Source organism: Electrophorus electricus, chromosome 25 (assembly GCF_041902795.1).
Source record: "Electrophorus electricus isolate QZ-2024a chromosome 25, ASM4190279v1, whole genome shotgun sequence".
Taxonomy (NCBI): Eukaryota; Metazoa; Chordata; class Actinopteri; order Gymnotiformes; family Gymnotidae; genus Electrophorus; species Electrophorus electricus.
The window spans coordinates 9,753,699-9,780,000 of record NC_137521.1 but is presented as its reverse complement, the minus strand read 5'-3'; the positions used below and the strand labels follow the sequence as shown (position 1 = coordinate 9,780,000).

The window sequence follows — 26,302 nt, the reverse complement described above, 5'->3', positions numbered from 1 at the left end:
CAGTCCGTCAGCCAGGGTGTGTGGGAGGGGCTGCAGCGGAATGTGGTGGATAAGGGCGGAACACCTCGGCTCTCTGCTGGATCAAACATCAGCCTGTCAGCCAGGGTGTGTGGGGGAGGACAGCCTGCCTTAGCCAGAGTCCAAACCCAGCAATGCTTCGGGGTGTATAGCTTTGGAAGCGATGCTACCTGCTGTGCGCGCTGTGCACATGTGCATGTGTTTCTGTGTGTGTGTGTGTATGCAGACAAAACTGTGCGTGCACGCATGTGTGTGCATATGTGCACACGCGTGTTTTGGTTTTTTCTGTGCCTTATTGTTTTGCCAGTTCGCCCTCCATGACGGATCAAGCAGGATGTAAAATGTTTCCAAAGTCCAAGCTTCATTTAACACCCCCCCCCCCCTCTCAGTCAACAGCATGTCTCAGCGCCAGAACCTGCTCTTCTGACCTGTGCCGGAGATGATGCAGGCCGAAGACGAGTAAACGAGAAAGAAGAGCGCGAACGGACGTTTCTGCGTGCGATTATGATGAAGGGATCCATGTTTGTCATTTCTGTAACTGAGTCATTACCGTTATGTGGCATTGTGTCTTTAGAAAGAGTGGGGGGTGGGGTAACTAGATGTTTACATGGGAAGCTGGAGGATCATTGCTTGTTTGTTTATTTGCGTTTGTATTTATATTGTTTGTGTCAAATGATTATGCACTCTTTTGCCTGTTTGTGTAACATTAACAATATCAGACTCTCTTCCCACTAAGCAGCGGCGGTTTTGACACTAGACGCAGCAGTCGTCTGTCCAGTCGCCTGCAGCCATGGTTCTGTTGGTTCTGAGTGGGGTTTCTCAGCCCGAGCCAGCACAAGGCAGAGCAAATATAATACACCATTTCTGCAATAGCTGTTCAGCTCTTTGGCCAGAACCTACCTTAAAAGACCAACTTACGAAGAATCTAATGGCTAATAATAATAATAATAAGACGCATAACAATGTCCCTGATTTCAAGCTTGACGTAGAATGGGGCTAAATACTGTTTTGTGCTTGTGCCGGTCTGTCTCAGACCAAACGTGTGAAGGTGTGAGAGCCTTCATCTTAGTCTTCCTCCACGGCCTGACTCTCTCCCGTTGAAACGGTCTGTGCCCAGAGGTAATAGCCCTGCACCTGCCAACTCATGGTGTTCCACAGCACAGCTAGAAACACAACAGAGAACCCAGGAAAGGATTTCACCAAAGATGCTCCCTCCTTAACACCGACTAGAATTATGAGAAAATGTTGGGGAACCCTTTGGAATGACTCACATTTCTGCATGAAAGGAACCTAAAATGTGACCTTATCATTTAACAGTGGCATAGCTTTTATTGAAATGATGAATGAATGGTGTAAACCATCAGTGTAGTGGGCAGTGGTAGCTCAGTGGTTAAGGTAGTTGTCTTGTAATCGGAAGGTTGTTGGCCAAGATGCCACTATTGGGCCCCTGAGCAAGGCCCTTAACCTTCAATTGCTCAAGTTGTACTCAGTCATAATTGTAAGTCACTTTGGATAAAAGCATCAACTACCATGCCATAAATGTAAATGGATGGAAAAGTGCATATCTAGTACAATTTATTCATCCAGTTTGGAGTCTACTGGTCTCCGAACTGGATGAATAACCCTGGACTGTCATTTATTACAAGCCGTACAGGTCCTGAGGCAGCGAAGAAACACTATATCTCCAACATCTAATTGAGTCTGCTTGACAGCAGAGATGAGGTGTTGTTGCTTGGTTATGTTCAGTGCTTCCAAGTACAATGCTGAGTCAATTTACCAGAAAGATGAACGTTCGCACCATCTGTCCATAGAACCTTGCTCCATCGCTGATAGCCAGTAGTTTTTTTATTTATTTATCTTTTTTTTAGAAAACTTGATATGGGTGACTTGAGAGTTTTTTTTCCCCCAAACACAGACGTTGTGATGTAGGGGACCTGTCACCTGAGAACTTTCTGCTGCATGTGTGTGCACTGCTCCTGACCAGCGCTGCAGACAGCTGCACATCTCCATTTGCAGACACATTTGGTTGAGGTACTTGGATTTGGTTACGGTGCTGGACTAGTAATCAGAAGGCTGCCAGTTCAAGCCACACCACCACCAGGTTGCCACTGTTGGGTCCCTAATCAAGGCCCATAACCTTCCGTTGCTCTAGTTGTATTCGATCATAATTGTAAGTAGCTTTGGACAAAAAGAGTCAGCTAAATACTGTAGATGTAAATGCAGTAAAAGTTGCCTAAAGATACACTTACTTTGTTCCATCAATGTCCTCGACTCTCTAAACCATATATTCTTCAGTAAAGATATGGCCAGTGTTCCATTGATGGCTTGTAGGAATCTCAAATGATAGTTGGGTGACATTCATTTAGAAATCCAGGTCATTCATAAGAGGTCACAAACATTTGTTTCTACCAGTTTATCCAGAAATCAGTTGAGCTTCCTCTACATCGATATACCTAGACCCTCTACACCACAGACCCTCAGATTCTTTGGGTTTTTTTCCTCAAAAGGGCAAACCTGAAATGCTTATCTTGATGTCAAACTCAGATTCACTCATTTCGGATGTGCGTTACCCAGGTAGTTCCAGCATGCTGTGTATGTGAGTGTGAGTGAGTGAGCGCACGCACAAGCACCAGCATGCACACACTGGAAATCTGTGGGCTGGCTGGAGATTTCTCTTGTTCTGCATAGGGACTAAAAAAATATGTGATAATTTTGTTAGCCCACTGTAGTTGTTAAAATTACACTTCTTTTAACAGCAGACTAGTGTAGATTTACTGTCACACACACACACACACACACACACACACACACACACACACACACACACACACATGTTCCCAGAATCACTGTACCTACTTTGCAATGAACACCCCATCATCAGGCATCGGGCACCCAGACACTGCCAGAATGTAGCGTGTGCTGAAGATGCAGTTATAGCTACAGAAGTGTCAGATTAAACAGTGGTGATTAAAAATGGAAACACACCTACCAGTAGAGGGAACCTACCTAGCAGCTGACTTTTGTGTCCTGCTAGCATTCAGTCCAGTTTTAGACTAAACTTGTCTTTTACGGCACCGCTCCTCAGCAGTTCAGTTTACCACATAATGGACTTATAGTAAACAGTAATAGATAGTAAACAGAGGTATTATGATTATTATTTCTTCAAGATGTCTTAGAAATTTCTACACCCCAGCCCACACCTTTGGAGTTGTGTGTGTGTGTGTGTGTGTGTGTGTGTGTGTGTGTGTGTGTGTGTGTGTGTGTGTGAGAGAGAGAGAGAGAAATTGGTATTGTTTCTTTGAAGGGATTGCTAATGTAGTTGCCATGTATAATGAAGGGAAAGATTACGTTACACTGTCACTGTAAACGGCCCTAGACTGTTTTTTGTTTTTTTAAGATCAGAGCAGTGGACAGCGAAATAAGAGAAACCTCCTGTTGTTGAGATGTAATTTAAAAAGAAAATTAGGATTTTTTTCCTCTTGTTTTTTCCAGTTATAGTTTCATCCATGATATGTTCTCGTGTGTGTTACTGGGGGAACGTGTAAAATACGGTTAGTCCTAAATACTCTTTGCTGTGGGTCATTTTGCTGGTTTCCCTTATAGTAAAGAAAGTGAAGGTGCAGCTTCATCCATAAGCTTCTGTCTAGGGTGGGTTGGCGGGGCAGGGCTGCTAGCAGTGTGCTGATCAGCTGAGGGGGCGCTCACCTTCTGTCCAGCTTTTTGCAATAACAGTTCAGCAACAGCGCAATAACCAAGGCGTTTTAAGCACATTTGTATCCACATTGACCCATTTTATTTATGTGTCTGTGTGAAACTACATAAAGATTCATAAATGGAATCTGAGGAGTATATTCAGAAATGTGTCGTTCAGAAATGTATAAGGCTTTTTAAAAACTTGTCTTCTCTCTCTCATTCTTCCCTTCTCACTGTCCCACAGGGGAGGTTTTGATAGAACTGTTGATGAAATCTATTTTATACACAGGGGCGTATTCTGAGCCAGTAATACACACCTCCATGCCATTTTTAAAGTGGGTGTATGCTTAGAATGTTACTTTTATAAACAATTGGCCTTTTTAAGGGGCATTTTCATGCTAGCATAAACATAATCAGTATTATTATTATTAATGATAACTATCTGTTAGTTTACTTTTTAGCACAGTTTAAAGAGCCAGGTGCCTGTTTATTTCTAGTCTGCAGTTGTTTTTTGGAGCACTGCTTTGTGTTTTCTTTCAGTGAGTGTGTGTTCGTATGTGAGGTCGGGAGGTCGAGGAGGTGTTTAGTCCACTGATGTATACATATGTACATTTTAAATGGAACTAGAAAAAGCATGAGAAAGCAATACTCATTGTATATGCATAGCTCACATTTTTGTAGATTTCTAAGGCACGCACTGCTTCCCCATGGTTAGCCCGTGGCTCCTGATTTACAGTCGGTGCGCTCTGAAAAATATTATGCACCTGTGGATAAATCACAATTTCTACACAAATCTAATGGTTTGAATACGTAAGTCCCTAAGTGAATGCAGATGTTATAATGTAATGCAGAATAGCCATTTTGGTAATATTTATCAAGGATTTTGTGTTCTTGCTATTGCAATAGTCCACCGTTTCTCCAAAGCCTGGGAAATATGCCAGCTGAAGCTTTTGTGGAATGCCTACAGAAACTGGTGTTGCCGTTGATCACAATGTTCACCACCATTTTTGAAGGACTGAATTATATGCAGAAGCGTGGCTGGCTGTTATTCCCAAACGCTGATTGAACTGCAGGAAGCCCACAAACTGAAGCTGTACAGGTTTTTGTGGCAGGGGGACAAAATGTGAATTCTGTTTTTCAGGTAATACAATCATTGGCCCAAACGTGATGTTTGTTCTTTTTTATTTATTTATTAGTTCATTTATTGATCACTGCAGTTTCAGCAGAGCAGGTTAACATAGGCCTATTTGAATATGAAAATTTATGTTAAATTTACACTTAATCAGTTGACTTGTACAGTTGGCTGTATTACTGTACGAGTATCGTCTCATTTTCTTTTAAACGAATTCCCTTTCTAATCTTGTAGTTCATTTTCATCAACTTCTCAAATCGTTGACAAATTTAGGTTTTAAACAGATGAGCTTCCAAGGTAGCAGATGGTTTGCAATCTGCTTGTATTTACACATGAACTAAGTCGTTAACAAACGAAACAAAATCAGTCTAGAAAATGGATTTGAGTAATGGACCTATGATGCAGAATGTGCCTCCCCAGTCGGGAACACTTCCGGGACTCGCCTTACAGTTTCATTATTCTGTTATTCATTTAGATTTTGTCGGTTTAGTAGCGCTACTGTTGAACACAGATGGGAAGGTTTGAAATGTTTTCTGCTAAACTAATCCAAAAATATTTCTAAGAAAACAAATATGTTTTTAAACATTTCTATAAAAATATTTTAACTGCCAGCAGAATGCACAAATCGCCATTCGGTTTTTAGCAAGTGTGTAAACGGATCCTGATTCGAAGTTTCAGCTCGTTATTTTGCCGTTGTTCACCTTCATACTTTAAACATATAAAATGATGCTTCTTTTTCAGAACATGTATTTAAAACGACAGTATTTCAGTATTTTGATAACCTTCAGTGTGTTTATTGATATAAATGATTATCATGAATTCCTAAGACGTCTAAAATAATATTTGCGCTCGGTGTGTATGGTGCAGCGGCTTGGTTTGTTGACTGCCTTTAACTAGCCTATAGCTTCTCCTATTGGTCAATACCAAAGTCATTTGAAACCTTGCATGGGTTGGTTTCCAATCTTCCAAGATAACCAAAATGCTGATATTTTGTTTTCATCACTTTCACTACGAAATACAAATTGCTGTATGATCAAACCGCATACAATCCAGATATATAAGAAGATATCTTCAATAAATGTTGTACAATTAAGTTTATTCATTGTAACCAGAATATATCGTACAATAAAAATGTTAATTTCTGAGCATTACTATATTTCTTCCTGTACATTTGTTTCTATTCCGAATACAGTAACTTCAGAGTGCAGTAATACAATGAAGCAGCTAAAGTGTATGCATCAATAACTCAGAAAAGGGCTTAAACCTTATTAACAAAAATTTATTTATCGACTCTCCTTCCTTTTCTCGTGGTCGGTGTGTCTACAGTGCAGGCGTACACTGCAGTAACACCAGGGAGCCAGATCTATGTATTTGGCATCCTCATGTTTCCCTGACGGAAGGCACGTAGTTGCTATCCGTGATCGATTTGTTAAACCTGTCGGCGTTCAAAATGGCAGCGCTCACATCGTCGACACGTGAAGCGTTTACAGAAGCAGTAAGAGCTGTTTTGGAAACTTGGCCGGTATTACAGGTACATACCTTATAAATATTATATATACACACACACACCATTGTAGAGCTCTTTGATCACAGGCTGGATGAAATCTAAAGTCAATGTAGGACGTACAGCTGATTGCCTGCCAACAAGCTAGTTAGCTAGGTAGCTAAGAGCTGCGAGCTTGTCAAAAAGACCAATTACGTCTTAAAATCGGGGTGTTTATTGCAAAAATAATGATTGCTTACTGCACAGCACACATTTATAGTTATTTGTATGCCCTCGGGCGTCTGCTAAAGCATGTCCGTCTTGGCTAACAACTCCAAGGCATGTTGTATCGTAGATAACAGCGGGGCTGCTGTTTCCCGAACATCCAGGACACACGTTCTTTTGGCGAGACTGGAGTTAGTATTGCACTCGTGCGCGACCGTGTGCTCCCTAATATCGTTGCAGATAGCGGTTGACAATGGCTTCGGTGGAGCATACAGTCCACAAAAGGCAGAGTGGATGGTCGATGCGCTACAGCAGTATTTCTACGACAATGGTAAGCACGCTTCTGTTCACTGTCACTCCGACCCCTTTTCCCAGAGTTTCAGTCTGTAACACCTGCGATACCTTTGCGTACAGACGACCTAGAACAAGAGGAAGTGGAGGACTTCCTATCCAATCTGATGGACAACGAGTTTGATACGGTGGTCGATGATGGCAGTTTGCCACAGGTTAGATGCGTTTTGCATACAAAACCAAACCATGTCATAACAAATATTTCTGTAATGAAATTATTGAAATATGGTATACAACACTGCACATAATATAAGTAAAGACATATACAATGCACTACTGGAAACACTCCTGCTGTCCTGTCCTGTTTAACCCCCAGATTCTAATTCCCTCTGTGTTTTCTTCAGGTGGCAAAGAAAGTGTGTGAGATGTTCCAGCAGTGTCAGCAGGGGAGACTGGCAGAGGTCAGAGAGTACATCAGCCAGCTGGCCCTTAAAAACACTGCTGGGAGGGCAAAGGTCACACCTATGAAAACACCTACAGGGGAGGAGGAGGAAGAAGAAGAGAGTGAAGATGAAGAGGTCTGCTATTTTTTTTTTTAGCAATTTTTACTTGGCAGACAAACCATGATTTTGAAGTGTTTACAGTACATGAAAATACAGTGAAGTAAATAGGCAATGCATTATGCATTTGTGGCTATAAATCCTTTGTTTACATTTTCACTTTGTGGGTTGTTTTCTCTCAACATGTTGAGATTGCTTGCAATTTAGTCATATTAACAACAGTCCTTGCACCTTTTAAGCATTTGCTCGGTTGCACTTCTCTAACCGAGCAGCATGTGCTCTTTCTAAGCAAGTTAAGGATGTGCTGTTCATACTCCGTTTCTCTGTTCAGTCTATGGAGTGTGAGGACACTGGAGCAGGACTCTCGTCACAACCGTGGCAACAGCAGAATGCTTCAGCAACAGGAACTAAAGAAGAAGAGGGCGGGTGGACAGTGGTACGCAGGAAAAAATGACCAAAGCTGCAGACATACACACTTGGAAGGTTCCATATGTTGGAGAGGCACTACAGAGACCCCCTTTGCATTGCAGGTCTGGAGTTTAGAGCCGTGGTGGTGTGCTGTACAGGACCTGTCAAATATTGCACATCTGTGGTTGGGACAAGGTGTTAAAGGATTAAAAAGCAGCATTTAGTTTTGAAGTGGTACAAGAAACGATGATTAGTTGTACAGAGGAACGTGAAGCCAAATGTATCCAACCATCCCAAAAAACAAAAAAAAAGTGTTTTCCAATGTTGGAAAAATCAGTAGTGGGTTACTGAGTTATTTGTCTGTGTATTCTCAGTACTTGGGGCAGGAAACTTCTGCTTTTTGCTCCTTATTGAACACTGAGAGGGAAGGTCAATGTTAAACCACTCTCAAAGACCGAAGTGATGTCAAAACTACAAGTCTGCTGCAGTCTTTTACTGACACTTGATATTGTTTTGAAATAAGTATGTTGTTTGTGGCATAGATTTGTTTTAAACATTTAAAAGATAGTAGTAGTAGTAAAAGGCACAAATGGGGGTTTACTGATAGGTTTACGCGCGCAAGCACATTAAGGACAGACTGTCACTCAACAGCTGGCTTATGGACATTTATTATTGGTCGAGAATGCCCCCTTGTGGCCACTTCAAGTTCGACAGGAAAAACCAGCTGCAGTTTACTGCTTGTTTGTCTGCAGTCTACTGCAGTACTGCGTGATGCGGCAGGTCCTGTATTCTAAAATATTGAACAACTGAGTGTGTCCACTGTATTATTTTAATAACTTCTCTTTACAGACTGTATATAACTATGTACTATAGAACTATGTACTATAAAACATACCTATTTATCCCCCCATCCCCACCCCCCCAAAAAAACAAAACAAAACAGTTGTATGTGATAGTATGACGGTTTATTTCAGTAGTACACAGATTCATGACTTTCTCTTCATACATATAGTGTTGGATGGTCACAGACAACAAGCATTCCTCACACTGCCAACAAATAAAAAAAGGTGAAGGCATAATTTAAAACTTTTTTTTTTTTTTAATCTTTCTTAGGGCATGTCAAGGCACTATTGAAACATTTAAACACGACCGTCCAGCACATGGAGATGACTATGATGAAAACCATTGACATAACTACAGACTGTCAGCTCCACCATGTAGAGCGCTCAATGCTTCTTTAAATATATATGTATATAAAAATTATATATATATATTTGAGGTTCTACCTAAGAATATTGTGTGCTCAGAATATTGTTTCTTCAGTGTGGTTTTGTCTTAATGCTGACACAATACATTCCCAAGAGTGTGTATTTAGTGTATTTACCTTTTGGGCAGGTTGCTAAATTGACCTTATAGACAACTGCACAAACAGGGTGGTGGGAGTGTGGTTTCAGGAGAGTGAGAGGACGTGTGCGCACATTAGGAGCTGATCCAGGGATGCTGCAGGCAGGCTCCTGCTGTAGCTCGTTTCTCTGGTATGAACTCTAGCATGGTAAGGAGGAAGTCGCTGAACTGTGCCGCCTGTTCCAGTGGCCACTCGTACTTCTCCAGCAGCACCTCAAACAGGCCCCACGGCTTCAGGTTACTGATGTGCCGCAGCTCACCTGCACACACACACACACACACACACACACACACACACACGGGTTCATGACTCTGAAAGGACATGGCAGCAAGCATCAGGTATGTACTCAATTTTTTTGTTTTGTCACACGCCTCACACTGCTAAGTCATAAAAACTCACTGGTGTGTTGAGTCAAAGCTGAAAAACTGTCACACATGAACAGATAAGACAACTGTCTTCCAACACCACCACTTCTGTGCCGTTTTACAGCCAGTTTGATAATGGAGCAGTAAGCTGGTTCTGTGGAAGCTGGACAGGGCGTGAATGTGCCGGGGCTCACTAGAGCAGCGCGTTGCTCCTACTGCAGTGCAGAGAGAAGGAACAGCTGCTCACTAGGGTTACAGACACACGAGCCTTTCCCAGCAAGCCTGACTTCAGAGCTGCAGGTCGGAAACCACAGAGCCCTACGTCTACACCTGCTGCAGTAACCCTACACACTGGGGCTTTGGATCGGAGGGGATCTTCCCCAGACTTGTTTTTAAACAAATAACCTAAGCAGCTGTGATCTCATAGATATTCCTGTTGCTCACGCGTTCTCAAACTTGCCGTCATGAGCTTACTCCTGTGAGGTTACTGCCTTTTCAGACTCAGGTCTAATATTGTATTCACAATCAGTCCACCACCCCAAAAGCAAACTGATGCAAAACACTCTTCTATATTTAGCATCCTTTTAATCGTTCTGCTTTTCAGTAAACATGAACTCTGAGTGACCAGGCGATGTGACAGACCTCGGTCTGCCGTTCAGGTGCTCGAGCGCAGCTGCCCTCCCTCACAGCAGGACACACACACACACACACACACACACACTATACTGGGAAACACAGGAAGGACACTACACTGGTCTGTCCAAGCACACAGTGGTGGGGAGGGTGGGTACAGCACTGTGCTGTGGAGGCGGCTCAGGGAAGATTTTTCATCTGTGTTCATTGCTCCAAGGGTTATATTACCCTCAAGCCTTTTTATCTTACCTCTGCGGTTGAAGTACTCGCGAGAGTATCTGCCTGAGAGAGCGAACTGTGTGGGAATAGGGCCAAGGAGCTCAATGATATGAGCTAAGTGATCTGGAAAAACAAATGACACAGAGCCTTCAGTGCCAGCCCAGACACATCTCCATTAATGGGGGGGGCAAAGAACAGGACAAGAAAAAGCACTAACTGACCTTCATCCCGAGTGTAGTCTTCCCCTGAATGCGGCTCAAACAGATAGTCGCCTGTGGCCAACTCGAAGGCCTGAAAACATGTCACTATTAGTACCACCACTGACACTGGTGCTGCCCTGATGGAGCTGAGTAAATGGAGCCAGTAGTGGGCAAAACAACCAGCCTTCTGTTGCTTCCACTAATTCAAGCTTATCCAGAAACACATTCCCACATGCCTCTACAAATCAGTCATGAATTTGTAACTGGTGAGTTGAAAGTACTAAACGTGATTTATGCACATATTCTTTAAGACTGATCTTGTGCCTTGGACTCAGCTGTGATTTTATTTTCTATTTGTCTTATTATTATGTCCCTACATAGTTAAGAAAGTACTTAGTACAGTTAATAAGTGTGAATCAAAATTAGTCTGTGCACAACAGTGCAAGAATATATCATTGGTCAGGGTCAGATTTCAAATAAGTAGATGTGAAGGTCCTCTGCACAGTCCAGGATCGCTGCATTCACTACACTGGTAAACCACGCAGCAGCGTGTTCCGGTACGGGAACCAAGGAAACGGCTTACCATGCATGCCGTGCTCCAGATGTCGGCCGGCGGGCCGTATTCAGCACCGATCAGCACCTCCACGGCCCGGTACTGCCGGGTCTGAATATCCTCTGTGAAGTGCTTGTGCTGCAGGGGGGGGTGGAGGGGAAAGCACATGATTCAGCTCACCTGTCTTAGATGTACTGTGAGCCAGCTCAGAATCAAGCTGATTAGTTATTTTTATTGATTTTAAAAATGATGCAAACAACATAGAAAACATGTTAAAGACCCAGGGATCCTAAATCTGTTTTTATATATTAAAAAAAAAATAAAAAAATTTATCTTGCTCTTCTGGGCACAAATTGTGTTCTATGAATACCAGTACAGCATTTGTATTTCACTAATTTCTCCTCTTCCGATGTAACATGAGTCATGAAAAGTTTCACTCTAGTTAGGAAGCTCTGTATTTCTACTTTCTCACCCTCTTCTAAGTCACACCATATGCACTTCCCAAAATCTCAGTCACCCTATCTACAATAAAGGTTTGAGTGCACACCTACCCACCTCTTCTCTCATGATAAGATTTCATTATGTTTTTACTTTGAGACTGTGTAGAAAATATCAAAATTGGGCACCATCAGTTCATTGTAGTACATTTTAAAATTTCATAAAAAACCGCTAATCAAATCATCAATTCACTCTGCTATATTCTTGGAGAACACTTTGCAATGTATTCACAATACGACATTGAAGTGGTTTTACTTTAGAGGAATCTGGAGTACTGGGATGGCAAACTCATATAAAGTGTGTTCAGTTCACATTTTGAATATCAATAAACTAAACAAAATCACTCCACTATATTCTTGACATACTTTCACTTGTATTCCTGATATGACTTTCAGCCTTTTTTACTGTAGGAATATGGAGTAATGGGATGGCAAAATCCTGCAAAATGTCCATTTCATTAGGCTTCTGGAACAAACCATAGATGGACGAGGTTGGCCAACATGCATCTAATGGAATGCAACTACAGCAGCATGCTCAGTGAAACAGGCTATATGAAGGAAACTGATGAGGAGAAGATCTTTATCCACACTCTCAAACCATGTAATTAGTTAACCAGCACTCAAACACTGAAGCGATGCTTCCCATCACAACTGGAGATGTATTAAATAAAGGGATAAAAGTCACAGCCTAGACAAAACACCTTTTCATCTGAAAAAGAATGTAATGTGAACAATCACAGCAGGGCTGTATCATACCAGAGAAAATTGAAGACCTCTGAGACAATCCAGCACCTAGTAGTAGGATGCAAGATTCTGGCAGGGAAAGCATACACTCAGAGACACAACCAAGAGCCAGATCATATACAGGAACATATAGAAGGCATAGGAGCTGAACCCCATGGGTGAAGACCCACAGAAGAGTGGTGGAGAACAACAAGGCTAGGATCCTGTGGGACCTCCAGATCCAGACAGATAAACAAGTAGTAGCAAAGGAACCAGACGATGTAATAGTGGGCGAGATGCAGAAAACAGCGTTCCCAAGTGATGGAAACAAAGGAAGGAATATGAGAAGTGAGAAAAATAGCAGGGACTGCAAAAAAGAGAGAATGTGAAATCCCATTACCCCAAATGCTTGCAGTAAAAATGACTGAGGTTCTTAGCATGTGTATGTATGAAGGTGCATTTCAAAAATATAGTGCAGTGATTTGATAACAGTTTGATTCATTTATATTAGAGATTAAAAAAAGTGATATATAGTGGACTGAATAGACATTTTACACAAGTTTGCCATCCTATTACAACAAAATCCTTCAGTAACATGAGTACTTGAGGTTTATTTCAAGTAGATATTGGAGTGATTTCATAAAAATGTAATTTTTTTGTTTTAGAGAACTTCACATGTTGAGTATACAAAACTTAACAGACATTGAACACAATTTTGCCACCCCATTACTCAAAAATTCCTATAGAAAAAGTCAGTGTTAGTGGACTGATAATTTGATTTATTTTACAGAGCTTAAAAAGGTGATTACTTACATTTACAGTATTTAGCTGACGCTTTTATCTAAAGCAACTTACAATTACTGAGTACAACTTGAGCAATTGAGGGTTAAGGGCCTTGCTCAGGGCAACTTGGCAGTGGTGGGACTAGCAACCATCTGATTACAAGTCAAGTACATTAACCACTCAGCTACCACTGCCCACTTTTCACTCTTTGTGACTGTTGGACACAAACTATTGGCACATCATTATAAAGACATAATTTAAGTCAAGTTAACTCTTAATGAGAAATTGCCATCTGTGTTGGGATGTTGATGACAAATCTGTGCCATTGCCTTGAATGACTAGTTAGCTCCGGTTGTGTCACAGTTCTAAGTTTAGCTGGAACTGGTATTGAATGAAGTGACAGTGCTCACCACCCAGCAGGCGTTGCCCAAGTCTGCAATTTTGATCCGGATTTTATCTGCGTTCTGTGGTTCCAGAGGGTTTACCAAGAAGTCTGCTGCACTGAATGCTACAATCACATACAGAAAAGCAAACATACTGCACATTTCAACATGTTATGAACAAAATACACCAAACCAAACCAAACAAACACACTCTGGAACACATTTGAAGGGGAATAAATACTGCTGGTATTTGTTTTTCAACACTAAACATCAGGAATATTACTAATGTTTACTGTTGTTCAATATTCTTTGTCGCCAAGGTTATGCTTTGTTTACATCTCTTTGTTCTTTTGCAAGTGCACTGAGCATGCATGCATGTATGGCACCTAAAATACATTGGAGGTTAGGTTCTGAATGAATGACTGTACAAATGTATAAATTACACAGACAGTTTGACAAACACTCACTGTTGGGAGAGAGCAGGGAACGCTGACTGTCTCTCTCCGTGGAGTATCCAGAAAGTGTGGAGAGTGCAGACTCGGAGGTAGCAGACAGGATGGATCCGGACGTGCCAGAGAGCGCCGATCCAGGACTGGAGAATCGCAGGGGCCCATAGCCATTACAACCCTCCTCAAGCCAGGATGAGCCAGACTCTGGACTGCCTTTAGCACCTGGGGCATGGTATCCATTACTGTTCCCTAGCACAACAAACAAAGGGTTTACCATTTAGGGCATGGAGCACTAGAAAAACCATAATTTAAGAAAATGTAGAAAAAAACCTCTATGGGTTATATAGGTCTTGTACACTTAACAGTGTCCTAATATAAGAAACAAAATCCTGCGAGCAAACCAAGTGGATATTCTCTATAGCCATGGTATGACGCCCCGCCACCCCCATGAACATTTTTCATGTTGCTAATGAGTGCATTTCTCACTCTGTGCATGTGCGGCGTCTGTCTCCTCCCCATTTTCACTGAGCCTCAAGAACGTCCGTGTGTTTGCGGAACGTTCCACCGGCACGAGTCCGTCCAGCTCCTCCATCCTCTGCAGGTCATGCAGCCTCTCATCTAGCAGCCTCTGCTGCCGCTTAGCTTTCCGCTTCAACTTCTTCTTCTTGTTCTTCGACAACTTACCTGCCTGGACACACATGGACACCCCCCCCCCCCCCCCCCCAACACCCAAACACACACACACACACAAGATGCAAGAAGTCAGTTAAGGGCAATAGTGTTGCATTTCATACAGAGTGAGACTGGTGGTATCAGAGTAAAGTTCCAACTACAAGCCAGTGCCATGCCAACTACAGTAACCACAAGCTCAAAAGCTCTATCAAAAGATCCATCATTGTGATGTATTAGCTCATCAAACTGTAACAGTATGGTTTAGTGCAGAGGCCAGACAGTAGGCTTTGTCTTTGTGACTGTTACTTCAAAGTAAGGACTCTTTGGGTGGTATTTAATTCCAGTACCAATCTCAATGCATACTGCATATTTTTGGGGTCTGTCTTGCTCTTACAAAGCTGATTAAACTCACAAAGGGTTTGATCATTTGCTTAGAGCTTCATCAAGTGTGTTAGAACAGGGAAACCACTGGAACTGAACAACACCCCTAATTTTGCTTAGATCCTTAAATGCTGTTGGGCCCTTGACTGTCACAAATTACTTCTGATCTATTTATTTAGCCAGGTTAACTAAATGAGAGCTAGCAGAGTACAGCAGACTGAAACTTTGTAACCTCAGAACTACTTTAAAAAATGACCCACTGACGCTGCAAGATCAGAACAGATCAGAACTTTGAACAGCAGGACACCCAACACCAGCACGCCATTTCCTGCTTGGGGACTATTTTGGGATGGCAGTCCTGTTGCTATGTCAGCAGTCCAGCCTAGGTATGACAAAGCTCCTACCGCTTGAGGGGCAGGACTCCTAAGCTGCTAAGCTGACATGCTGATCTCCTGCAACCAATGCAAAACCAGCAACTAGACAAGACAGAAGGAAAGAGCCACTGCTACTGACCCAGATCCAGCACTACATTCTGAGCATTCCAGGCAAGGGCCAGCAGTGCAGGCCCACCCTTAAACCGACAGAAGCCATCTAGCTTGGAAGGTCTCACGCATCCTCAGTTATACACTGTTATGAAGGGAAAATGCTGAACAGCAGGCAGTCAAATAGCACTATTAGAATTTTCTTTGCCTTTCAGGAGGTTTTCTGCTTTGAGCAGATGTTAAAGTACAAACAGGCTTTGATGTGATTACTTCTGAAAGCCTACACAGCTTTAGCTGGAAAATGCTCTCTCGGGTGTCCTTCTAACTCCGCTCCTGGAAGCAAGCCTGTGAATTGAGTCCCTTATCAAATACACATCTACAAATACGAGCATGTACAGCTAAGAAAAAAGAAGTCTAGCACCAAATGTTCATAAAAGTTGGCATACTTGTTTTAGATTTCTGAGATTCACAAAAAAATACTAAAAAAAAAGAAAAGAAAAAAAAAATCATCATCAAAAACATTAAGTGGTCAAAAATAATACTAATAAAACAGAATGCAGATTTGGTGGTTTTAAACTGCCAGCTACCAAATCTGAAACAGCACACATAGTACTGTAAATTCCTAGATAAATGATCTCTAAATAACTAATCATAACAGATCATGGGAAAACCAAGTTCAGAATCAACAGCTGATATGCATCACTAGTACAGATGTGTGGATGCCAGATGTAAGAACGGTCTTGTTAGTTTAGTTAGATACTGAGTTCTGAAACCACAACAGTAATGTTCATTATATAGTGTTAGTAAACCAGAGCTACTTTGTAAACCATGGCAGCAAATAACAACCCAAGCAAATGAGAACATGACAGGCCTTTCAGAACAGTGCAGGCTCGTTTCTGCTCCCTGAGGAATACACTCCTGCCATATCACAAATCTGAAGCTTATTCATATTCTCAGAAAGTCGACGGTGTGACAGCCGATTGTGGTATTACTCCTTAGCTGCATAAAGGCTGTGTTTGGCATGTGATAAACCGACTCCAGGGAAACGGAGACCAACTCATCCGTCACGCTGCCAATCTCCCCAGGAGAGAAAGCTCCTCTCAGCCAATATACTCAAGTGGAATCGCAAAACTTCCTAACTTGTAAGAAAATCCACTTGAACCAAATCGTCCTTTGTTCTGCCAGTTCCTGCCTAGGAAAAGGATTTTATATGGGTTAAAGGTGGTTAAAAGAAAAGATGTCGAAAAAATGTAACTAGCTTGAAATGCTGTAACATGCAAAGTGACACGTCAAAGCAGTCTCCTATAGGTTAGTGATAAATTCCCAATGCACAAAGAGCATATCTGAGAACAGAATAAAAAAACCAAATCCACTGATTGGAAAAACAAGATAAACAAAAAAACACTACTGATATAGAGATACTGGAGAATATATATAGAATCAAAGTTCCAAAAAAGGCTATAGTTTAACGGATGAAAATTATTAAATGGCCAGCTAAGAGTTAAGAGGCAGCACAGTGGGAATACACACCTTATGGCTGCTAAAACACCTTCAGACTTTCACGGCAGCTCATTCTAAATAGGACTGGCCACACAAAGTAACTCATACACTCCACAACCACAGCCAAGGTGAGGAACAGGTAATAGGCCTAGAATGAGCTCTGAGTTTGCCACCAATGAACAGGATCAAGTGTCACCGTTGACTTTATGATGACATTTCTACTGATGTACTGATGAACCTGCAGTTAATAGATTAGTAAATGATTTGAATTGCTTGCAATGACGGCTTTGGTAGCAGGATCTTTGTCCCAACACCCACCCCTTCCCAAATCAGTGGAACAGGCTGTGCAGATGTACAAGTCGGGGGAGGTGTTAGAAGGGCACAGGCAGACTAAAGCAAAATTATGTGATTTCACCAGGGAAAAACAGAAACCCTAGACGATGACCTCACAGAAGCAGGCACTGCTAGTAACATACCTGTTTGTCCCTTGGAGCCGTGCTAACTGCCATCAGAGGAAGAGAACGATAGGAAGGAAGGGGCACAGAAAATCACAACGATGAAGAAGGGGGGGAAAAAGAGAAGAAAAAGAAAAAAAACAGAGAAAAAGAACAACAGGACACAGTTAGAAAGCAAACGGAGACGGAGAGAAGAAATGAAAATGACCGGAATATTCACCGAAGACACAGCAGCAGCAGAGACAAAGATACACCATGCAGATCAGGCATCAGGAGTACTTCCTTCTGTAAGATGGTAAAATTGGCAAGAAATTAAGCCAAGATCCCTCAGTTCCCACCAAACTGACCTCCCATTTTTGTCTGCTTGCAATAAATTTTGGAAGTTTTACTTATTTTCACTGTTATATGAAAGAGAGAGAAAGAGAAGGAGTCTGCAGACATGAAAGTGTGTTCAGAACCCTGCAGAACTTTGTAGTTACAGCACAGATTTAAGCAACATGGCTGTGTGGTCCCATCAGCTGTTCATTTTGGTGAGTTCCTCCACCAGCTGCTCAGCCATATGGAATTAGTCCAAAAGCAGAGATGAAGGGGGGAGAGATCTTAAAGAAGCAGGAGGCTGTTTTGAGTGGATGAGCGGGTGAGGTTTTGCCTGCAGGACAACTGGTGCTAGGTGGAGGAGTAATTCTCCCACCTCACAATGATTTCACTACCGTTCTTTAGGAAACAACTCCATGCATCATGAAATCTAAGATTTCATCAAGATCCGGAAATATTTAATTCAACTATTTCAGTATGATACAGAACTGTGCTAAACTCCGACACTGCTAGATGCTGAAGAGCTAACTTTAGCCCTAACTAACAGACTGACACTGTTCCTCACACACTGACTCTTTGCCACAAACTGCTCCATAACTGAACAAACCTCATCTTGAAGTAATACTGGGCATCTGAACTGACAAATCAACCTGAGAATTTTATTTTGCCCTCCCCCAAAAAACGAATGCTTACTTTACTAATTATTATTAAAACTGATTCTAATATTACAAAACTGATGCTGTAGAACTGCTTAGACAAACTGATTAGAAGTTATACTGACAGCCATTATTAACTGAGATTAACACTGGGGCATAGGTATACACACTAGTAGACTAACTTCATGTTATCAAGTCAGTAGCTTAACATGTAAAGGACAAATTTACTATGTACAGATGTTAAGAATACATATACAGACCATGTGTGAACTGAATACTCATATTTGTACAGAATTGGTAATGAGTACAGAGTCAGAAACATGTGTTATCAGTAACATGTATTACATTTGCTACATGTAACTGCTTATTGAGAACCCATATATTAAAATCAACAGTGCGATTGTTGACTGATTTAAACCATATATTAAATCAACAGTCAAAAACTATACTGAGACAGTAATTATGTATCGCATCAGTACACTGTAGACTCAGTAGCTATGAAGTCATCAGCATACAGTCACCAAAGTGTAGAGTCAGCAACAGATAGAGTTGGCAACATATGCAGTCAGCAACAGGTATAACAGAGCATGCCTTCCTGAGGGAGGGTTGTGTGCTTTACCCGAGGAGCCAGAGGGAGGCGGAGCTCCAGCCTTCTGCCACAGGGTGGCCTCTGCTGCTAGCCTCCTCACGTACACATCTGTCACATCCAGCAGGATGTTCTCTGGCTTTATGTCTGTATGGATGATCTTGCATTTGGTGTGTAGATAATCCAGACCCTGCAACACCTAGGGTTTAAAGAAGTCTGAAGTTAAAAAAAAAAAAAAAAAAAGTGAAAAGCGAAAATAATAATACCTCCTTTTTTGAAGGCTTGTGTGAGGGTGTTTTGTGTGCAAGTGCCATTGTTTGAGTATTTAACTACTAATAAAAGGTACAATGGCAGGGTCATGTCCAGCGTTCTGTAATTACAGACCACATTAAGGGTTTGGTCAGGTGACCTATGCTTCTCAAAGCGCGAACACGCTGAGCGCGGTCCTACCTGACGCAGGATGCTTTTCACACACACCAGAGGCAGACCCATGTAGTTGGATTTGATGATCCATTTCAACAGCTGGTGTCCAAGTACCTCCAGCACCATACACACATCTGAGGAGCCGATGGGTCAAGGTATCTGTCCTGCAGTGCTGAGGTTCCCAACCCAGTCCTCAGGGATCCCCAATCCTGCCTGTATTTTTGCTGTGTCCAGAGACCCACCACAAATGCAACAGGTATTCAGTGTTTCTGATTGATTGGTTCAATCAAAAAGATGTGCTGGAAGCTGTGCCAGAGCAAAAATATGGACCATCTGGGGCCTCTCTGGACTGGGATGGGAAACACTGCTGCAAGTCTATTTTTACCCCCCACACATGTTAAACTCAAACCTAAAATTTCCAGCACAAAATTCTCAATGCTTATGGAAATAGATGGGGATGCACCTAAAAGAACCTCATTTTGGCCGGGGCAGTATAGCAAGGATACGGACGCCATTGACTCCCGATATCTTGAAATCGTCAATGAGCTGAACTATCGTCTCCCGTTTGGGGTCAGTGGGGTCACTGTCTCGAACCTGTTCCAACATTCCAGGACACAGACATATGACAAAAGGAATGACAACAATCGACCATCAACTATCTTAAAAGCACAGGTAAATGAAATTGAATAATTAATATCTGATACAGAGACAGTGGGCAATTTGAAGAACGAATGGAATGCAGGAAACAAACCTGCATTCCTACTGACAGCAATGCAAACACAGATGAATTTTAATAAAACAGACAAGTAAAACTTTTGAATACTCTTTCACATCATTATAATAATTATTGGTTATACAACATATACAAAATGTATTAGTTCTTCAAATAATACACAAGTGTCTCAACACTTGCCAAGCAGGTAATATGTGGAAAATATCAGATACTAAACAGTCTGATATGTACATAGCTAAATAAAGACTCTAAAATCTAATTATATTTTGACAAAATATTTCCCACTTACACATTTTAAAAGTTTAATCTCATCCAGTGCAGTTTCTGTGTAATGTGGCGCACTCTTAACCACTTTTAGGGCCACAAATCGTTTCCTCCTAGAGACACGCACACATATGGATGCACATGTAAACACACACAGAAATATAGATTCACCAACAGTGGGTCTGTGCCCCAATTTATTTCTGCCACAAATTAACCCTGATCCCTGTGTCACAGAAGACCTAAAGTCAGAGGAGTATACCATGAAGCAGGCATCAGAAAACCAAGCGCTTGTGAAGAGAGCTGCATTCAGTAAATACAAATGCAGTTAGTGTACACTAGACTGCAGTAAGGAAAAAATAACAAGCTGAAACTTTCGCCTCCATATTTGGTCAGATTTGTTCCTATATAAATTGCTTCTCAATTACAAAAATCTGGTAAAACATTGTTAATTGTCTGAACAAAAGCAAATAGTCACTGTTAAATCAAGTGTGAAGTCACTAACCCAAGAACCAGCTTCATGGTATAACCCTTGGGGTCCTGGACTAGAACAGAGCAGCCTGAAGAACATGGACTGTCTGGCCACTAAACCCATGCTAGCAGTAGGCCTGTTTACAGAGTGTACTTTGCCAGCCTTAAACAGAAATGGGTCTTTTTGAAATGTTCATATATTATAACCTTTGCAAACCTACCATGGACCCGACTTTCATTTGAAAACTTTGAGTACAGCCAGAATAATATTATAAGTGACAGAATAATTTCTCAAATGATTACTCACTGAAGGTCCCAGCACAGCCACACAGTGGAGAAGTGGCCCCATCCTAGCTTCCTGACGACATGGTATCTGCCATTAAACAGGTCTCCAATCTTCACTGGGTAATAGCCTCCTAAAACACAATATAAATAAATATATATTTAACCTGAGCTTTAGTAATAAGACACTTAATGTATTATATGAAACTGAAAGGATGTCTTTTCCTAAAATGATGCTTAGCACCGAGTTAATGTCAGATGTTTTAGGTATAACCAAACAGCTCAAACTTAATGATGAATCCACCACACATATTATCCTGCACTACCAATCCATACAAAACATGAAAGATGCATACTACCAAGCATACCTAACTGTGTGTAGGTATAGTACACAGAGCCAGTTGGCCATACACTCACTGTACAAGTTGCGAAGGGCCCCGCAAAGTACTCAAGAAACCAGTCTCCCCTCGGATCACAACAGGTGTAAATGTTTACAGCTTAGTTATACAAGATAAATTTGTGTTCTCTCATCTCCAAGTTTGATGTCAGCAAAAATAGTAATGTGATAGTAAGTTGATTTGCTGGTTTGCAGTGCATCTCCCTCTAGTCTGTTTGCCTAGCTAACCTAACTGGGCACTACAGTGCATCTTTTAATCTGTTTGTTTCTTGCTTGTTTGCCAGTCCCTGTGTTCTGTGGCTTTGGGCCTGACAAAAGTGAGAGTGAAATACAGATATTTATTACATTTGATAAATGCCAACAGGAAACTATGTTTATAAAAATGCAGCTTGGAACAGATAAGCGTGTTGCACGTGAACATGCATTCATGTGCGTGTGCGCGAAATGACACCTGCACAATTTTGCTTAGGGCCCCAGGGAGGTCAGGACCAGCTCTGATGTTACATATACACAATATACCAAAATTACCCTATATACATTTATGTTAAATATATTAGATTAACATTAGGATACACTGCAAATTATACATTGACAAAGTGTCAGACCTTTACAGTAATCTGATGGATTTTCCTGCTCTTCATCATCTGACCCCAGTAGTTCTGCTGGAGGCGGACTAAAGTTTGGCGGGGGAGGACTGAGAGCCTGTGGTGGGGTTGTCTCATTGGATGGTGCTGATGGAGTAGGAGGAGTTGTGGAGAAAAGAGAAGGCAGGCCTCGTGATGGAGCTATGAAAGCCGCCGGCCTCTCTGGTGATGACAGAACGCTGGGTGAGGGAAGTGATGTCACTGGGACTGGGATGGGGAGTGAGTGGAGGTCAGGGGTCACAGGCTGCAGGTCTGGCGGGCTCTGGGAGAGGTTGGGAGGTGGGGAGGGGGCTGTGTCTGGAGGAGTGTTGGGTCTGTGGACAGTCAGGATGTGGCACAGTTCATCCGAGGTCGGGATTTCAGACCTGTGGATAAAGTAAATTAAGATATAAGCAATAATCTGAATATATGACGCATGTGCTGAGGTTATTGGTTCTCCCTGGGTTTTTGTTCAAACCTAGGGAGAACCAAATTAATAGCTCTCATAGTAAGTAGAATTTGTGGGTAACATCAAATGGGTGACAAATGGAGGGTTTTAAATTTGACAATTTTAATCTAGCCAACATAACTCTTCTGTTTAATTTAGGCCCCGTTTGTATATTACAACAGTTACAAGAAAAATGCTAATAATCAGAGATGGTTTTCTTTTGTAAAGTGCAACCTGCGTTTGGAATAACTTTTGCATCAATTTTTTTTTAACTCATTATGCAAGGTATCTGATGTTGGTGACTGTAGTTTTGCAGCTATGTTTTTTGGGTGGGCTTTCTAGCTATACACTTTCTTATACCTGCATCAGTTTAAGGCATAAACTGGCACTAAACAGTAAAAGAAAGGTTAGAAAACGTAATGAAATTGTTGTTCCCCTTGTTAATTGTTGTTAAGACAATTATTGTATGTTTACAATAATTGTGATGTCTAATGTACATGGCTATGTAAAATTAATTCAATATCAATTTGTAAAGTTGAACATGTCTTACACCCACTGCACTTTTATGGTTTGATCTCACTTTAAAATTCATAAAGGTAAAATTTTACTCTTGGACATTTTGAACCCTATGAATGAATGAATGATACACCTACAATTTTTCTCAACTTCCTAGAACTTTGCATGCACAGCTGATGAAGGACCTCTCTCTGAAACATCCTGTTCTCTGGAAACCTTTGGTACCATACTGCAGTTTTTACTACATTACAACTAATACATTTTACTACAATCCCTCCACCTGTGGAATTACTTCTCTTTTATACGTTTCCTAGAAATGAAGTATGGTTAGCCTTCCATGCACAATATCCTCCAACATTCCAGGTCCAGCAAAGGTGCCTGCCTGCATTAATCATTTACTTCACTCTAATTCAAACACTACAGAGACCACACCACAACTCTGGAGCAAACTGCATTATTACAACAAACTTGAATGATGCTACAAATACATCAGCATAAATATATTCTATATTTTTGATACTAGATGGTATGTAAAAAAAAAGAAATAATATTTTATTTTTTTTTTACTTTTTAACTTATTGAATCAGAAACAAACAGTTGATGACAATGTGCGTCTGCACTCAAACAAGGTAACAGGGAAAGAAGTCTGTTTTTAAATGACTTGCTGATTATGTAACAGTGTCTGGCCGGTTTGGCCCTCGTAGTTAAACTCGCATTCAAAAGATCCGTTCGGCTTTCTAACGTAAGCGCTTCATGTATTGTTGAGGTGAGCTAAGTTACATTAAAATAGGCACACGGGGAGGGGGGCGAGTCGATGTGCATATGTGGACAAGTGAGTCCCTCGACTGCCCTTTACGTATTTTTAGCCACCACTCATACACAGTAAACCCAGCCGCAAAATCTGAGACGAGTCCCGTTATACGCAGTGATGTGCGTGTGAGAGCAAACCTACCCGATTTCCAAACTCGAGATGACCTCCCCGGTCGCTTTGCGGTGTTTCTTGTTTTTCTTTTTATGCCTTTTGCCGTGGTTGCCCTGCGGGAGGTCGTTACCGCCGGACACTGCCATTAATCAAAGAACCGTTAGCACCGTTAGCTCTAGCTAGCTTAGCTTAGCTTAGACATTCTCGCTATCTAGCAGCACACACTAGGACACAGCTCGTAACAGGACACAAGCACACATGGACAACCTCGCTGAAAGCAAGAGTGGTTTAACTGAATCATTTCACGGGTTCCCAATCCGTTCTCTCATGAATAAAACCTGACAGTCTCTTAAATTTATAATGAAAAGGCGGCGACTCGGCGTACTTCGTCCATCGCTAGCACTGACTGAATGAGGATTGCCAGAACAGCATTAGCCTGGCTATCCAAACTGCTAGCTAAGCTTTTGACTAAAGTTCACGAGCATTTCTCGTCTGAAACGAATTGACACTTCAAGAGCGCCGCGTCTGTAATCAAAACTACGCCGTACCGACGCTCGCAATCGTGTTATCGAGTTGTTTTAAAACTCTCACCGTTCGTCGATATCATCAGGGCAGCTGTCACCGCACGCAGACTTTCTGGACTTCTGTCTGCGCATGCGCAGAGCTGAGGCCCCGTGCGGGTCAGCGATGTTCGTGAGAATGCAGCAGCCAGAGGAGGTAGCTGACCAACTAAACGCATCTGTAGCTAAACGCATCTCATTTATCCCCAAAGCCCCCCAGTTCTAACCGTCCACCCACAAATGTTTTTCGGACCTCATCTTCCCCTGGTATTTAGACTCGAGCCACATTCCCAGGCTGGGAGTCCTTGAAGATGCGCTATATGAGCTATATAGATGCAGGATCTCTCATCCAACATCTCTCTCTCTCTCTCTAATGAATAATACATTATACAACACACTGTTCGCAATCGCCGTTCTCGTGTTGGCCTCCGTTTGTGGTGCTGCGGTCTCAAATGAGCCGGTTATAACGGTGCCTACGTGCGCATAAAGTGCTCTCCGTGTGTGTAAGAATGCTTGATGGTGCAGTGATGAGAACAGGAAGAACAGGCCACTTCAGTGGTAAAGTTGAACCAAAACTGGGCATATCTGTAATTTTTATATCTAAGAATGAAAATAAATTCTTAAAAACCTGTTAATAAGCTTCACTGTTCCAGTCCAGTTATTACTTCCTCAACAAATGGCTAGTAAGCACTATTCAAGAAATAATTGATCACATTGAAAATCACAGACAATTTTGTTGTTAAAATTATAACTTTATTTTTGATTTCTCATACAAATTCATTCGTGTCAATATTTTGGCTCCCAATTTCTCCTCAATGGAGAGTAATTTTATCCAACTTGGAAAAAAAGTTTTTCTTTATAATATATACAGGCAAATATACACAGCTGTTAGGAAATTATACCCAATACAAATACAAAAGAGAATGAAAGTTTAGAATGGGCCCAAGTTTTATTTTAACCTGGATTCCATTAGAAAATTACAATATATTATTTTTTTCCCCTTGTATAAAAAATTGTGTAAAATATGGCGATTGGCAAAAGCTCCACAAACAGTTCAAACAATCCTTAACAACTGCATCAACGGTCCCTCTAGTGCGATATGCTGGATAAAAACAGTACTTTTGGTATGACCATGAGCATCACAAAAATCGGACTTGGTTGAGCAGTCTCTTTTCTCTCAGAGAAAACCATGCGGTACTGGAAGTTCGCAAATGGCCATTCACAACGACTGCCAGGAAGTTCACCTCAGCGCCATGTACAAGGGCTTGCTAACACGTACGCACATCACATTCATAGTAACATACTGACCCAAAAAACAAAGAAAACAAAAATTAAAAAGCCAACCTCAAGCATGCATAAATTTACAATAATTAAGACTATACTGAGAGACCAAACACATTCCAATTTAGGCTAACATATACTGTATGAACAAATTGAAATAACCTTTATAAGTCCAGGGGTTTATAATATTGACCTGCTATTTATAAGTAAACCCTGATATTTCTAAATTACAAAGGCTAAACAAAAACACTCACAAAATTTGCCCACCCTCCCCACCATACAAGTCCCTGAAGTAGGAACTCTGTTCTGGATTGCAGT

The 26,302-nt window shown here is 41.5% G+C and overlaps 3 protein-coding genes across 10 annotated transcripts in view; 2 read left to right on the top strand and 1 right to left on the bottom strand.

Annotated features, from left to right (window-relative positions):
• The window catches only part of cdk16 (cyclin dependent kinase 16), a 34,483-nt gene extending 28,489 nt beyond the window's left edge, over positions 1 to 5,994 (top strand). For all 6 annotated transcript variants that reach the window (XM_081707881.1, XM_081707882.1, XM_081707879.1 and 3 more), the window contains one exon: positions 408 to 5,994. In XM_081707881.1, coding sequence (XP_081564007.1) covers positions 408 to 445 — 38 coding nt within the window. In that variant the 3' untranslated portion in view covers positions 446 to 5,994. The remainder of the gene's footprint in view (positions 1 to 407) is intronic.
• Positions 5,995 to 6,225: 231 nt separating this feature from the next.
• Positions 6,226 to 8,146, top strand: tsr2 (TSR2 ribosome maturation factor). Its single transcript, XM_026996034.3, has 6 exons — positions 6,226 to 6,374; positions 6,792 to 6,882; positions 6,966 to 7,057; positions 7,247 to 7,420; positions 7,734 to 7,838; positions 7,933 to 8,146. The coding sequence occupies exons 1-6, from the start codon at positions 6,294 to 6,296 to the stop codon at positions 8,032 to 8,034; spliced, it is 645 nt and encodes a 214-aa protein (XP_026851835.2). The 5' UTR covers positions 6,226 to 6,293; the 3' UTR covers positions 8,035 to 8,146.
• Positions 8,147 to 8,753: 607 nt separating this feature from the next.
• On the bottom strand, positions 8,754 to 24,877 carry srpk3 (SRSF protein kinase 3). 3 transcript variants are annotated; one of them, XR_004775551.2, is made up of 17 exons: positions 24,735 to 24,877; positions 24,174 to 24,282; positions 22,240 to 22,643; positions 21,263 to 21,371; positions 20,513 to 20,600; positions 19,997 to 20,084; positions 19,518 to 19,624; positions 19,101 to 19,266; positions 17,532 to 17,557; positions 14,507 to 14,708; positions 14,039 to 14,269; positions 13,599 to 13,696; positions 11,216 to 11,323; positions 10,654 to 10,723; positions 10,463 to 10,555; positions 9,195 to 9,474; positions 8,754 to 8,857 (listed from the first exon to the last, which is right to left on the bottom strand). XR_004775551.2 is itself a non-coding variant. In XM_026996033.3 (16 exons), exons 1-16 carry the CDS (start codon positions 24,748 to 24,750, stop codon positions 9,290 to 9,292), a joined length of 2,100 nt encoding a protein of 699 aa, XP_026851834.1. In that variant the 5' UTR covers positions 24,751 to 24,877; the 3' UTR covers positions 8,754 to 9,289. The 3 variants fall into 3 exon arrangements, 2 of the variants coding, with proteins under 2 accessions (XP_026851834.1, XP_081564004.1); XM_026996033.3 differs by having other exon boundaries at positions 8,754 to 9,474; XM_081707878.1 differs by lacking the exons at positions 8,754 to 8,857; positions 10,463 to 10,555; positions 10,654 to 10,723 and having other exon boundaries at positions 9,285 to 9,474.
• Between the last annotated feature and the right edge of the window lie 1,425 nt (positions 24,878 to 26,302).

What these genes read in the sequence shown, in the direction of transcription:
- tsr2 (XM_026996034.3), top strand. Translation starts at nt 6,294, where the DNA reads ATGGCAGCGCTCACATCGTCGACACGTGAAGCGTTTACAGAAGCAGTA. An exon ending in AAACTTGGCCGGTATTACAG is followed by an intron (nt 6,375 to 6,791) that starts GTACATACCTTA and finishes ATATCGTTGCAG; the next exon opens with ATAGCGGTTGACAATGGCTT. An exon ending in ATGATGGCAGTTTGCCACAG is followed by an intron (nt 7,058 to 7,246) that starts GTTAGATGCGTT and finishes TGTTTTCTTCAG; the next exon opens with GTGGCAAAGAAAGTGTGTGA.
- srpk3 (XM_026996033.3), bottom strand. An exon ending in TGGCTGTGCTGGGACCTTCA is followed by an intron (nt 20,601 to 21,262) that starts GTGAGTAATCAT and finishes GCGTGTCTCTAG; the next exon opens with GAGGAAACGATTTGTGGCCC. An exon ending in CGGCTCCAAGGGACAAACAG is followed by an intron (nt 14,709 to 17,531) that starts GTATGTTACTAG and finishes ATGTGTGTCCAG; the next exon opens with GCAGGTAAGTTGTCGAAGAA.